The sequence below is a fragment of the Ahaetulla prasina genome, chromosome 4, assembly GCF_028640845.1.
Source record: "Ahaetulla prasina isolate Xishuangbanna chromosome 4, ASM2864084v1, whole genome shotgun sequence".
Classification (NCBI taxonomy): domain Eukaryota; kingdom Metazoa; phylum Chordata; class Lepidosauria; order Squamata; family Colubridae; genus Ahaetulla; species Ahaetulla prasina.
In genome coordinates, this window is record NC_080542.1 from 50,640,636 (window position 1) to 50,654,271 (window position 13,636).

Sequence of the window (13,636 nt, forward strand, 5' to 3'; positions counted from 1 at the left end):
ATTATATATTGTGATAGTTGTTTATTATTAATACGCCATCCATTGTTGCAATCTTATGATGGTGCTGCCACAAAAGCCCATGGGCCACAGCTGAGACAATTTCCCCTTCACATCCCTTTGGGTGATACAGTCCAGGCTTCAGCATTCCCGTTTTATTCATTCACATGTCTTACCCCTCCATATATGCATCAGTGCATGTCGATGAGCTTCCAGAGATGAATAAATTACATGGTTGTGTATATATGTATTATTATATTCGTGTATAAAAACAGCTCAGAATGGAAGGGGCAGCAGAAACAAGAAAACTGAAGAACACCTCTGTGATTTGCTGATACAACATGGCTTCAGGTAAGCTTCCGAATATCAATAGGGAAGTTACTACTTTTTAATGGATGGGAGAACTGGAATCTTTAATAGCTATAAGACATCCATTCAGTGGGTCCAGCCTTTATATTGAAAAAAATCTTGTTTTATTAATTTTTCAGGCAAAACATATTATTAAGTAAAATATAGGAAGCAGTTCTGGTTATTAAATTTGGGAGCTAGAAGGTGTGTTTATTTTTATTTTCTTTACTGAAATTTTAAAATTTTATACAGGTGAGTATAAACCTGAAGCAATAGTGAGACCCAATTCTCCCAAGGGAGAAGCAAAAAACAAAGAGAGAATGCCACTAATTGTGGTTTACTCGGCACAAACAGGTATCTGAAAAAATGCTCAACTAACAAATTGAGAACAAGAACTGCATATATGTGTGAAACTGCTGCAATGGCAACTTGTAAAGCCTCCTATTTATCAACTCACCTAGAAGCATTGTGATGGTCAGTTTGAAGAGAAAGAGGGAGTGGATGTTCAAATCATGCATCCTGTGTGGTTGTGTATAGCAATGCTTCTGTTTTACATGGGTTCCTATTTGCTTCTGTCAACTGGTGCAATGTTTAACTGAAGCATCAGCAGAGGTGGAATCTTTGTGCGTGTGTGTCTTTTGCATGTGTTAAGTTTCCAGTCATGAAAAGAACTTGCACTTAATACTTCATTACGCGTTAGAGCAGAGGACTTACCAATACGTCATCTTTATTTAAGAAGCCAACCTCCTTCATCTTCCTCTGCAGGGACCAGTAGACCGTCCTCTTTGCTTACCACTGGCTTGCTTATCTTGGCTATGCAATGGACAGACGGAGGAGCCTTCCCCACAGTACCACTCTCCAGTCTGTTTACCAATGCTGTGTTAAGAGCACAGCACCTCCATCAGCTCGCAACAAATACCTACAAAGAATTTGTGAGTAGCAGTCCATCTTTTAGGTCAGCTAAACTTTTAGGTTGCATCATCATTTCTGGTAATAGCAAGCTAGAATGTTGACCAGTTTGGAAGCAGAACAGGTTCATCTAAAAGTAACATGGGGAATTCTCTAGGGTCACAGGATATATTAAAGCGTAAAAAAAGAGGTATCCAAAGTATGACAAGTAGCACTTTAATTTTTTAAATGATATGGAAAAGTGTTTTTTTCCCCTCACATGTTTTATACGTTCTCAAATCTTCCATTACCGTATCAACTTAGAGTTGCCACAAAGCAGAACAATTTTTAGATAAGGCTCTCTTTTGAAATATTTACTATCTGCTTATTCTTCCAAGTAATATTAGTATTTCATTGCTTCTGATTTAATGTCTTTGCTCAGTTAGTAAATTTTTAGATAATGTTATTCAAGACTGTACACTCTCACTGTTTCTACTTCTTTGTAAATGGTGGCATTTTATGGGATTTATGAAGGAGCGTTCCTATATCCCAGAAGAGCAGCGATACTCCATGAAGAATTCTCAGACTGTATATTGTTATTCTGACACTATCCCTTCACCCACGAGGAAAGAGGAAACTCAACAAAAAACAGTAAGCCGATTCCTATCATGTTTTATTCAATAGAAGAATTATTTTGGAGCCCCAAATATATAATCTTGTGTTGCCCATCTGAAAACTTCCCACTTTCACAAAGTTTCCAAGAAGTGTTAACAAAGAGCAATAAGTGTATCCTAAACATTGGAGGAGAGTCAGCTAGTCAGACACCCGGGTAAAAGTGAAGGGGGATTAGATGCCATAGTCAATCGTCTGAAGGGCTGCCAGGTTCTCATTTCTATGTTACAGGATCTGATTCCTTAGAAAACAGAACATTAGAAACTCTGCTTTATTACATTTGCATAGTTCAAATATCTTTGGCCAAGATTCAGGCAAAGATCTAGATGTAGGCATGGGAGCACTGGAAACTGGAACAGTAGTTCCCTGGCACGCATGCAAGCGCCGGGAAGCTGAGCTTCCAGCTTTTGGTGTGTGCACGTGTGCTGTCACCTGGTCTTCCAGTTTCTCGCATGCATGTATGTGCAAAACCAGCTGGCTGGCGTGCAAGTGCACGCCAGAAACCAGAAATTCAGCTTCCTGACGTGCATATTCATGCCAGGGAGCTGCTCTTCTGGTTTCCGGTGCTTCCATGTGCACAAAGACCAGTTGGCCAGTGCTCATGTGCACGCCAGAACCCAGAAGAGCAATGGGTGATAGCTGGCGTAACCAGAGCGATGACATGCCACTTCTAGCATGCATGCCATAGGTTTGCCATCACTGATGTTACCTTTATCTTGACCACAATCCATGAGTAAGTCATATTTAAGGTATCTTTTATCTAGGCATACTTTCCTGGCTCCACAGGTCAGTTTTCCATATCTCTCTGAAATAGAAATTCTGTACAGAAATACAGAAAACCTTTTGCCATCATTTAATTTGATTTGTACCCCAGATGTAGTATGTCTTTTCTTAGCTTTTTTGGCTAATCTGTGTTTCCTCTTTAACCCAAAAGCATCCAATACCCTTAAGATGTGTAACATCTGTTATGCTTCCCCACCAAGCCTCAGAGGTAAAGTCAGGTGATCAACAGTGAGTGGGATTAGAAAAATACTTATTGACTGGTCTGGATGATGCAGGCATGCGCCTCTCTCTAATCCAATCCAACTCCTCTGCTGATATTCTGCATTTTTCTTCCCTAAAGAATTTGATAGAGCAGCTCTTGGCAGTGATCCATCACAATTACATGACGGTGCCAACTGCTTAACGAGCAGTATTATATGTAGCATTACAATAGAGTGATGGGACCAACTCATTCCATATCTCCACCCTTTCCAGCACAGAAGTATCTGATATAAAAAAGGATGTAGGAAGGGAGAAGGATGTTAAATCTTCTTTATTCAGCTTGGAAAGGTAGCACAAAAAGTGTTGTGTGATACAACACTTCTGAAATTATATCCTTCCTCTTCTTGCTGGAGTGCTGTGAGCACATCAGTGCCTCAGAGAAGGGGGTAAGAGGGTAACATCATAGCCCCATCCCTTCTCTACATTCCTTGTACTGTCAAACACATGTCCCAACCCAAATAGAGGATCTTGTGAGGCAATAATGTGAATCTGCTGCACAATTAGTAGGCGTTTTTCCACTCAGCTAGTGATGTGAAGAAGGAAGGCACCAAAGCCACCATCCAGGGGTGAAATACTCCCGGACTGGACCGAATCGTGCGATCTGGTAGCGATCATGACCGACGGTTCAGCAATCCGGTAGCGATGGCAGAGCAAAGCTCCGCCCATCCGCCCAGGTGTCATTACTTCCTGGTTTTAACTAGGAAGTAATATGTTTGCACATGCACAGGTCTGCATGCACATGCGTGCGAGCAAAGTGAACATGCACACGTGGCACGTACATTTCCAAACGGGTAAGGAAGGTAAGTAGATTTCACCCCTGACACCATCCTTTTGCTTTCATGAGCTATACTCATAATCAGAATAATACCATTAAACAATGAATCAGAATGAGGATAAGCACTAGAGGCAACACATTTTCTGCAAACAAATTGTACTTTTCTGTCAATGCAAGTATCTTCTATATAGCATTTGAAATCAACACTGAGAAAGACCAAAGCTAAAGACACCTACTTCACTAAGCCAAAGTCATACTTTACAAATCACAAGCCTGGATTCATACAGCACATGATTAAAGGCAAACACAGATTATGATTTTCTATAACGAACTCAGTCATATTATGCCAATCCATCCCAGGGCATGCAATTCTCCAAATAGTACCTCTGCAAATTTTCTCCTGATTGCTTCTTTCATTTAATTAATGTCATACCTAAGCTAGGCAAGAATGCGGTTTGTTTTTGGCTTAATTAAATGTCTAAAAATCCATCCACTGTGGCTTATAAAAAATTATTTCCTATATAGAGAAGCTTCCAAATGTAAGCCAAAAAGAAATCAGATTGTATTATGGATTAGTTTTACACGTCATGTTTTCATTGAAGCAAAACAGATATATTCTATCTATAAATATCTAAAAGCCATCCAGGAAGCATTTTTATTTATTACTAGCCATACATGTCCTCTACAATAATGAAAAGTGTGTTTAGCAAGATACTGGGTTAAAAGTTGGCTCAAGGAACTGATCAGAAAATAGGCGCATTATTGTTTGTTTTGACTCTAGAACCATTATTAGATAAAATACAAGAATTAATGAAAATAGAGGGAATTAAGATTAGACAATATGAGTACAAAGTTAGAGCTTTTGCAGATGATGTAGTGGTTACGTTAACGAATCCTATAAATTCAAGTAGATTTTTGTTGGAAGTAATTGATAAATATGGAAAGGTATCAGGATTTAAAATAAATCAGAATAAAACAAAAGTGATAATTAAAAATATGTCTATACAACAGAAACAAAAACTAGAGGAAATGACAGGATTTGAGGTAGTAAAAAAGGTTAAATATTTAGGGGTCTATATTAGCTCATCGAACAAGAAACTTTATAAGAATAATTATGACTTGCTATGGCAAAAAGTTCAGAATGATGAGTGGCTGGAAGAAATTGCAGTTATCCCTATTGGGAAGGATTGCGGCTATTAAAATGAATGTGTTACCTAGATTTTTGTTTCTGTTCCAGATGATACCTATAATTAAAAAGGATAAAAATTTGGAAGATTGGCAGAGTGGGATTAATAAATTTATATGGCAGGGTAAAAAGGCGAGGGTTAAAATGAAAATAATACAGGACTCACGGGAAAGAGGTGGTTTAAGAATGCCTAACTTTAAACTATATTATGAAGCAGTAACCCTTTCAGTAATAAGTGACTGGTTTAACTTAACAGAGGAAAGAATTTTGAATATAGAAGGTTATGACTTGTTATATGGATGGCATGCGTACTTATTTTATGGGAAAAAAGTGGATAGGGCTTTTAAGAATCATGTGTTGAGAAGTGCTCTTTATGGTCTGGAAAAAATATTCCTATAAATTAGATTACAAGATTCCTATATGGGCGAGCCCTAGACATGCAATAGAGAATATAAATATAGAACAGAAACAGGAAATGATTACATATAAAGAACTTTTGTATGCTGAAGGAGGTAGATTGCAATTAAAATCATTACAGGTATTAAAATGAAGAAGGGAGGAATTATACTTGGTTTCAATATGGGCAAATAAGTGCTAGATGGAAAGAAGATCAAAAAATTGGTATAATGCAAAGGGAGGAAAATTTAATAAAGCAAATTAGAAATCAGACCCAGGAGCATATAAAGAGATTGTATAATGTGTTGCTTGAAATAGATTCGGAAAAGGATTTGGTAAAGGATTGTATGATAAAATGGGCACAGAATATTCAGGAACCAATAATGTTGGAAACATGGGAGAAAATCTGGGTTAGAAATGTTAAGTTTACACAAGCACAGAATTTAAGGAAAATTTTTATAAGATGTTTTATAGATGGCACTTAGATCCCAAAAAATTATCATGTATGTATCCTAATATCCAAGCGAAATGTTGGAGGTGTGATTGTGATGATGCTACATATTTTCATATTTGGTGGACTTGCAAGAAAATTAAGGTCTTTTGGATAAGAATTTGGTGGATTATTCAAAATGTACTGAAGAAGAAGATAAAGTTCCTGCCACATTTTTCCTTTTGGGAATTATAACGGATTGTACAGGGATTGAGACTAAATTGATTCTGAACTTAATAACAGCAGCAAGACTGTTGATTGGACAATACTGGAAGAAAGAAGAGATACCTACAATAGAAGAATGGATATTGAAAGTTATTAATTTGGCTGAGATGGCTAAAATCTCATTGTTTTAAAAGACAATACGAGGAAAGATATTTAATTGAATGGAAAAATGGATTGATTATCTACAAAACAGATATCAGATTAAGAAATATCAGATTGCCTTTGAATAATTAGAAAGTTATTTTATGTAATGGGGAGGGGGTTGGGAGACGAAAAGCTTTGGATGTGGTTATTTGGATTGGAAGGGAAAATTTTATTCTATGTTTGGTTTATGTATAACTTTACCTTGTGATTGACCCGGGAAGCCGGGGGGTGGGGGAGGGAGGGGGGTGTTTTGTGTTTTTTTTTGGGAGGGAGGGGGAAAAAAGGGGGGAAAATGTTTTTGTTTTTTTAAAACTCTTTCAATAAAAAAAAAAAAAAAGAAAAGAAAATAGGCGCTTTGCCCTGGCTGGATTTTTTCTTGTCTGTTGAACTTCTATTTCCATTTATCTTAGGACAGACAACTATTATCCTTGCTCTCCTTCTTTGGGGTCTAGGAGGTCAGGATAGAAAACAGAAGTTTTTAATTTAAGTGTATCTATTTTTCTAGGACATGGAACTGCTGAGGTTTTCACTGATTCTCATTCAGTCCTGGCTAAATCCTGTACGGTTTCTAAGCAGGATGTTTACAAACAGTCTTGTATTTGGGACCACAGACAGAGTCTACGAAAAACTCCAAGACCTGGAACAAGGTATCCAAGTTCTTATGAGGGTAAGCAATCCCTTCCAAGGAGCACTTTTTAAATACAGTCACAGATTGTGCTGTTCCACCTGGCTAATGTTATGAACCTAGAGAAGGCCGACCTCTCTATTCCTAAAATCAGAACAATCCCAAAACCTGACTGATGGCTCAGTGGCTAAGACACTGAGCTTGTCAATCAGAAAGGTCGGCAGTTCGGCGGTTCGAATCCCTAGTATAGGTCTCTTGTGTGAGCAGGGGCTATTGATATAAAATTATTGCCTTCCAATGGGGAAAGCCTTGCTATTATGATTTATTAACACTAGAAAAATATAGCAATATAGAAAAATATAGGTAGTCCGTGACTTACAGCCGGTTGGTTAGTGGCCATTTGAGGGTACAATGGATCCCCTAAAGGATACTTGTGATCCAGATTCAAAGTTCCAATGGTTGCTCCCTCCTTAGTCACATGATCACATTTTGGATTCTTGGCAAACGGTCCTCATTTACAGCCTTCCACACCCTGCTATTAGGTCACTCAATTTATGATGTTTCTTGCTGGATATTAGAATTTATGTCCAGGTTCCAGCAAAAAAACCCATCAGCCACCTTTTTTTGGGGGGGGCGGGGAGGGATGCTGCTTGGGCAATGGGCTTCCTTTTTATATTTGCCTAACTGCTACAAAAGAGGTAAAATCAGGTTGGTCAGCTGATGACCTACTTAATAACCAGCATGACTTTCAATCATAATTCTGGGCTCAATTACAGTCATAAGTTGAAGACTACCTGTATCAAACTGTTACACAAATGGGGCTATTGATAAAGAAAATTTCATGATTTTGAGATTGTAACTAGAAACTATATGAATTTTAGGTATTCTTTAAGACCAAAAGAAAAATAAATCCCAAAATGAATTCACAAGGACCTGTGTTCAACGATCATGGAATCTGCAGAATGAGATCAGCCCTTCATAGTTATTGTAGTGTTTTTCCACTCAGTGTCTTCCAGACACGTTTAACTCTCCCATTAATTTGCAACCGACACAGCCCTCGGCCTCCTGCTCCAGAACTCAAAAGTTGGTAAGCAATATGGAGGTCAGACTATATTCAGATACTTTCCCAAGGTTGGGAAAAGTGGGAATTCTGTCACCCACCCATAGTTGTACCCAGTGGTGGGATTCAAGTAATTTAACAACCGGTTCTCTGCCCTAATGATTTCTTCCAACAACCAGTTTACCAACTGCTCAGAAAGTTAACAACCAGTTCTCCCGAAGTGGTGCGAACTGGCTGAATCCCACCACTGGTTGTACCTCCATCCATGGACCATGGTGGAATGGAGTTCAGAGGGTCAATATGATGCAGCTACAGGCTCACTTTTATGTTCATGAAATAGAAAGTCCACAAAATCAATCATAAAAACACAGTATGTCCCAATCCTCAAGTACTGAAGATATTAGAAATGATATTAGATAAAATATATCTATTTCATTATAACTATATACATAAAATATATTAGAAATTATACATTATTATAAATTAATTTCCTAGCTTAAGTACTTAACTCAGTAATTCTGAGTTGAGAAGGGGTGTGTGTGTGTGTGTGTGTGTGTGTGCTTTTTTGGGAGGAGGGGAAAAAAGGGGGGAAAATGTTTTTGTTTTTTTAAAACTCTTTCAATAAAAAAAAAAAAAAAGAAAAGAAAATAGGCGCTTTGCCCTGGCTGGATTTTTTCTTGTCTGTTGAACTTCTATTTCCATTTATCTTAGGACAGACAACTATTATCCTTGCTCTCCTTCTTTGGGGTCTAGGAGGTCAGGATAGAAAACAGAAGTTTTTAATTTAAGTGTATCTATTTTTCTAGGACATGGAACTGCTGAGGTTTTCACTGATTCTCATTCAGTCCTGGCTAAATCCTGTACGGTTTCTAAGCAGGATGTTTACAAACAGTCTTGTATTTGGGACCACAGACAGAGTCTACGAAAAACTCCAAGACCTGGAACAAGGTATCCAAGTTCTTATGAGGGTAAGCAATCCTTCCAAGGAGCACTTTTTAAATACAGTCACAGATTGTGCTGTTCCACCTGGCTAATGTTATGAACCTAGAGAAGGCCGACCTCTCTATTCCTAAAATCAGAACAATCCCAAAACCTGACTGATGGCTCAGTGGCTAAGACACTGAGCTTGTCAATCAGAAAGGTCGGCAGTTCGGCGGTTCGAATCCCTAGTATAGGTCTCTTGTGTGAGCAGGGGCTATTGATATAAAATTATTGCCTTCCAATGGGGAAAGCCTTGCTATTATGATTTATTAACACTAGAAAAATATAGCAATATAGAAAAATATAGGTAGTCCGTGACTTACAGCCGGTTGGTTAGTGGCCATTTGAGGGTACAATGGATCCCCTAAAGGATACTTGTGATCCAGATTCAAAGTTCCAATGGTTGCTCCCTCCTTAGTCACATGATCACATTTTGGATTCTTGGCAAACGGTCCTCATTTACAGCCTTCCACACCCTGCTATTAGGTCACTCAGTTTATGATGTTTCTTGCTGGATATTAGAATTTATGTCCAGGTTCCAGCAAAAAAACCCATCAGCCACCTTTTTTGGGGGGGGCGGGGAGGGATGCTGCTTGGGCAATGGGCTTCCTTTTTATATTTGCTTAACTGCTACAAAAGAGGTAAAATCAGGTTGGTCAGCTGATGACCTACTTAATAACCAGCATGACTTGCAATCATAATTCCGGGCTCAATTACAGTCATAAGTTGAAGACTACCTGTATCAAACTGTAACAGAAATGGGGCTATTGATAAAGAAAATTTCATGATTTTGAGATTGTAATTAGAAACTATATGAATTTTAGGTATTATTTAAGACCAAAAGAAAAATAAATCCCAAAATGAATTCACAAGGACCTGTGTTCAACGATCATGGAATCTGCAGAATGAGATCAGCCCTTCATAGTTATTGTAGTGTTTTTCCATTCAGTGTCTTCCAGACACATTTAACTCTCCCATTAATCTGCAACCGGCACAGCCCTCGGCCTCCTGCTCCAGAACTCAAAAGTTGGTAAGCAATATGGAGGTCAGACTATATTCAGATACTTTCCCAAGGTTGGGAAAAGTGGAATTCTGTCACCCACCCATAGTTGTACCCAGTGGTGGGATTCAAGTAATTTAACAACCGGTTCTCTGCCCTAATGATTTCTTCCAACAACCAGTTTACCAACTGCTCAGAAAGTTAACAACCAGTTCTCCCGAAGTGGTGCGAACTGGCTGAATCCCACCACTGGTTGTACCTCCATCCATGGACCATGGTGGAATGGAGTTCAGAGGGTCAATATGATGCAGCTACAGGCTCACTTTTATGTTCATGAAATAGAAAGTCCACAAAATCAATCATAAAAACACAGTATGTCCCAATCCTCAAGTACTGAAGATATTAGAAATGATATTAGATAAAATATATCTATTTCATTATAACTATATACATAAAATATATTAGAAATTATACATTATTATAAATTAATTTCCTAGCTTAAGTACTTAACTCAGTAATTCTGAGTTGAGAAGGGGTGTGTGTGTGTGTGTGTGTGTGTGTGCTTTTTTTTTTTTTTTTTTTGGAAGCAGAATGAGATTCTTAATACTTTCGTACTACTCTTTCCACTTACAACATCTATTTCCAGGAGGTGCAGGATGGTACTTCCCAGAGTCTTCAGCTGGTTAGACCCACCTATGAAAAATTTGAATTAAATCTCCGGAGTGAAGTCGCTTTGCTGAAAAACTACAATCTCTTGTCCTGCTTCAAGAAAGACCTGCACAAAGTGGAGACCTTCCTGCGAGTGATGAAATGCCGTCGTTTTAGAGAAATCAGCTGTGTCCCCTAAAGGCAGAAAAGACCCGTCTCTCCATTCCACTTTTCCTACGCAGTTTCCTAGAACCTGGGAAAGAGAATGTACTATTGCTGTGAGCCTACATGCCTGAGTCAAGTAAAGAACAACCTATTGCATTTCAAAGCCCTTCTGTTTGTGATACCCCTTGATATCTGTGCAAAAATAAATGCAATTTTGCTGCTGAAGAATTAGTGTCCAAAGTGACTGTCTCAATTAGATCTGCCTCTTAAATGATAAAGAATACAATCTTAAAGGCATTGACCTCATTTTATACAGGATCACAAACTTGCGTCAGAACAGAGATTCTGCTCAAAAATGTCTCTAAACCTGTTTATAAATGTGATTTTCCTTCACTTTAATTCCTATACAATTAAGACAAGCAAATTAAAAAAAAACCTACACAAAGCAGCCTCTAAAAGACCCCCACTCAGATAATCTTATTAACTTGTAGTTTAATCTTTTTTATAATAGCAATAGCACTTAGACTTATAAACCACTTCATAGTGCTCTCTGTAAGTAGTTTACAGAGTGAGCATATTGCCCCCAACAATCTGGGTTCTCATTTTACTATCCTTGGAAGGTTGAAGACTGAGTCAACCTTGAGCCGGTCAGAATTGAACTCCTGGCAGTAGGCACAATCAGGCTGCAGTACTGCATTCTAACCACTATGCCACCACGGCTGTATGTTCCCCATAATATGAAGAAAATAACAAGAGTATTTTAAATCACTTTTGTTTCCATTGAAAAATTGTATAAATGTAATAACTTTGTCTTTCAGTAAGTAGCATTATTGTATTCTAGAATGAAACTTTCATTTTAAGATTATTCAGGAATTATTTCCCAAAGGCTATCAGAATTATTTCCCAAAGGCTCCATTTTGATTGTGTAGCTGGCTTTCTTCAGCCTTGTAAATATTACCGTGTTTCCCCAAAAATAAGACAGGGTCTTATTTTCTTTTGACACCCCCCCCCAAAAAAAATAAGGGCTTGGCCTTATTTTCAGGGACGTGTTATTATTTTTGAGCTTGCCTGTGGCCGCAATGACCCAAATTCTCCACACAAACTAGAAATTCAGACCTTCCAACTTCCTGCAAAAAAAAAAAATATCTCGTGAAGTTGGAAGTAGTCCCACAGACTACTTTTCTTGCCCTGAATATGGCAGTGGAGAATGGAGCAGGAAAGCAGGTTAGTGGAGGGATGTGGCTGCCTTGGGGTGGGGTGAGGGGGTAGGGCTCTCTCTCACATACACACTGTCTTTTCCTTCAGAACAGGATGAGAGGCAGGAAAATCCCCCTCCCCATTTTCAAGCTGTTTTGCAAAAACGCCCCATTTGGATCCTTCAATGTTGCAAACCTAGAATATGCTGAAGGCTCAGAATGGGGCATTTTTTGCGAACGGTTTGAAAATGGGGGGAATTTTCCTGCTCTCACCTAGTTCTGAAGCTCAGCACAGACTGTGACAGGATAAGAGGCAAAATCCCCCCTCCCCATTTTCAAGCAGTTTGCAAAAATACCCCATTTTGAGCCTTCAGTGTGAATATGCAGGCGTGAAGCGATCTCCCATAAAGGAAGGCATGGAAATCCATACACCTGGGACATCAGAAGAAACCCTGTGAGGAGATGCCGCTGCCAATGTGCAGGAAATGTGCAGGAGATTTCCTGCACATTGGCAGTGACGTCTCCTCTCAGGACTTCTTCCAATGTCCCAGCTATATGGATTTCCATGCCTTCCTTTCCTGTTCCGTGGACGAAATTGCGACTGTCACTATTAGTTAAGGAGGGCGCGAGGTGTGTGGGGTGTGCCGCTTGGCTTCTGGCTTTTTTTGTAGCCCCAATTGGCTGTGCTTGCTGGAGGCGGGGCCTGAGCAGCACCCGCGAACCAGCTGTTTCTTGAATGGTGGCCGGAGCACCTCAGCTGATCCCATTAAGAGGCCGAGAAGCCCTGAGATGACGGGGGAAGGGAAGGGCTGTCTCCTGAGCTGGCCACGCCCACCCCTTCACTAGGGCTTATTTTCAGGGAAGGGCGTATATTTACGCCCACCCCAAAAATCAGGCTTCGGGACATGTCATATTTTCGGGACATGTCATATTTTCAGGGAAACATGATATAAGAGGCAGAAAGTGCTGGCACAATCCCAGTTCATAATGAAGGTAATGTTCCTTCCGCTTCCACTGATTTCCACTTAAGGCAACATTTTAATAGGACTCAATGGAATCTAATTTTTTTTTTTTGCTTCCTTTTTCCCCCCACCCACATCATAATGTGCTTACTATCAGTACTTTATGGCTTATTCTATAAAGTTTTTTGTTCATTTAAAGATCATTCGGGTCAAGTGAATCTTCCAAATGCAGAAATAATGTAAAGGGACAAGTAACAGACTTGTGATACAGGTAGTCCTTGACTTATGATCACAATTGAGCCCAAAATTACTGTTGTTAAGGGAGACATTTATTAAGCGAGCTTTATCTCATTCTGCACCTTTCTTGCCTCAGTTGCTAAGTGAATCGCTGCGGTTAATAAGTTTGTAGCAGAGGTAGGTTTCCACAGGTTCTGACTGGTAGCAGAAATTTTGAGTAGTTCGGAGAACCAGTAGTAAAAATTGTGACTGGCCTCGCCCCAATCTATCCTCTGCCTCCGGAGTCCCAGCTGATTGGACAGAAATGGGGATTTTGCAGGAACCTTCCCCTGGAGTGGGGTGGGAATGGATATTTTACAGTATCCTTCCCCTGCCATGACCACCAAGCCACGCCCACCCAATCACGCCCAGAGAACCAGTAGTAAAAATTTTGAAACCCACCACTGGTTGGTAGCCCAGTTGTTGAGTGAATCTGGCTTACCCATTGATTTTGCTTGTAAAAAGGTTGCAAGAGGGGATCATATGACTTTGGGACACAGCAATGGTCATAAATATGAACCAGTTACCACTCATCTGAATTTTGATCACATGATCATC

At 39.3% G+C, this 13,636-nt stretch overlaps 1 protein-coding gene across 1 annotated transcript; it reads left to right on the forward strand.

The window, feature by feature from the left end:
* Nucleotides 1-338: 338 nt before the first annotated feature.
* On the forward strand, nucleotides 339-10,678 carry LOC131198195 (somatotropin-like). Its single transcript, XM_058182694.1, has 5 exons — nucleotides 339-348; nucleotides 1,048-1,277; nucleotides 1,768-1,884; nucleotides 6,671-6,832; nucleotides 10,478-10,678. Exons 1-5 carry the CDS (start codon nucleotides 339-341, stop codon nucleotides 10,676-10,678), a joined length of 720 nt encoding a protein of 239 aa, XP_058038677.1.
* The last annotated feature ends 2,958 nt before the right edge of the window (nucleotides 10,679-13,636 follow it).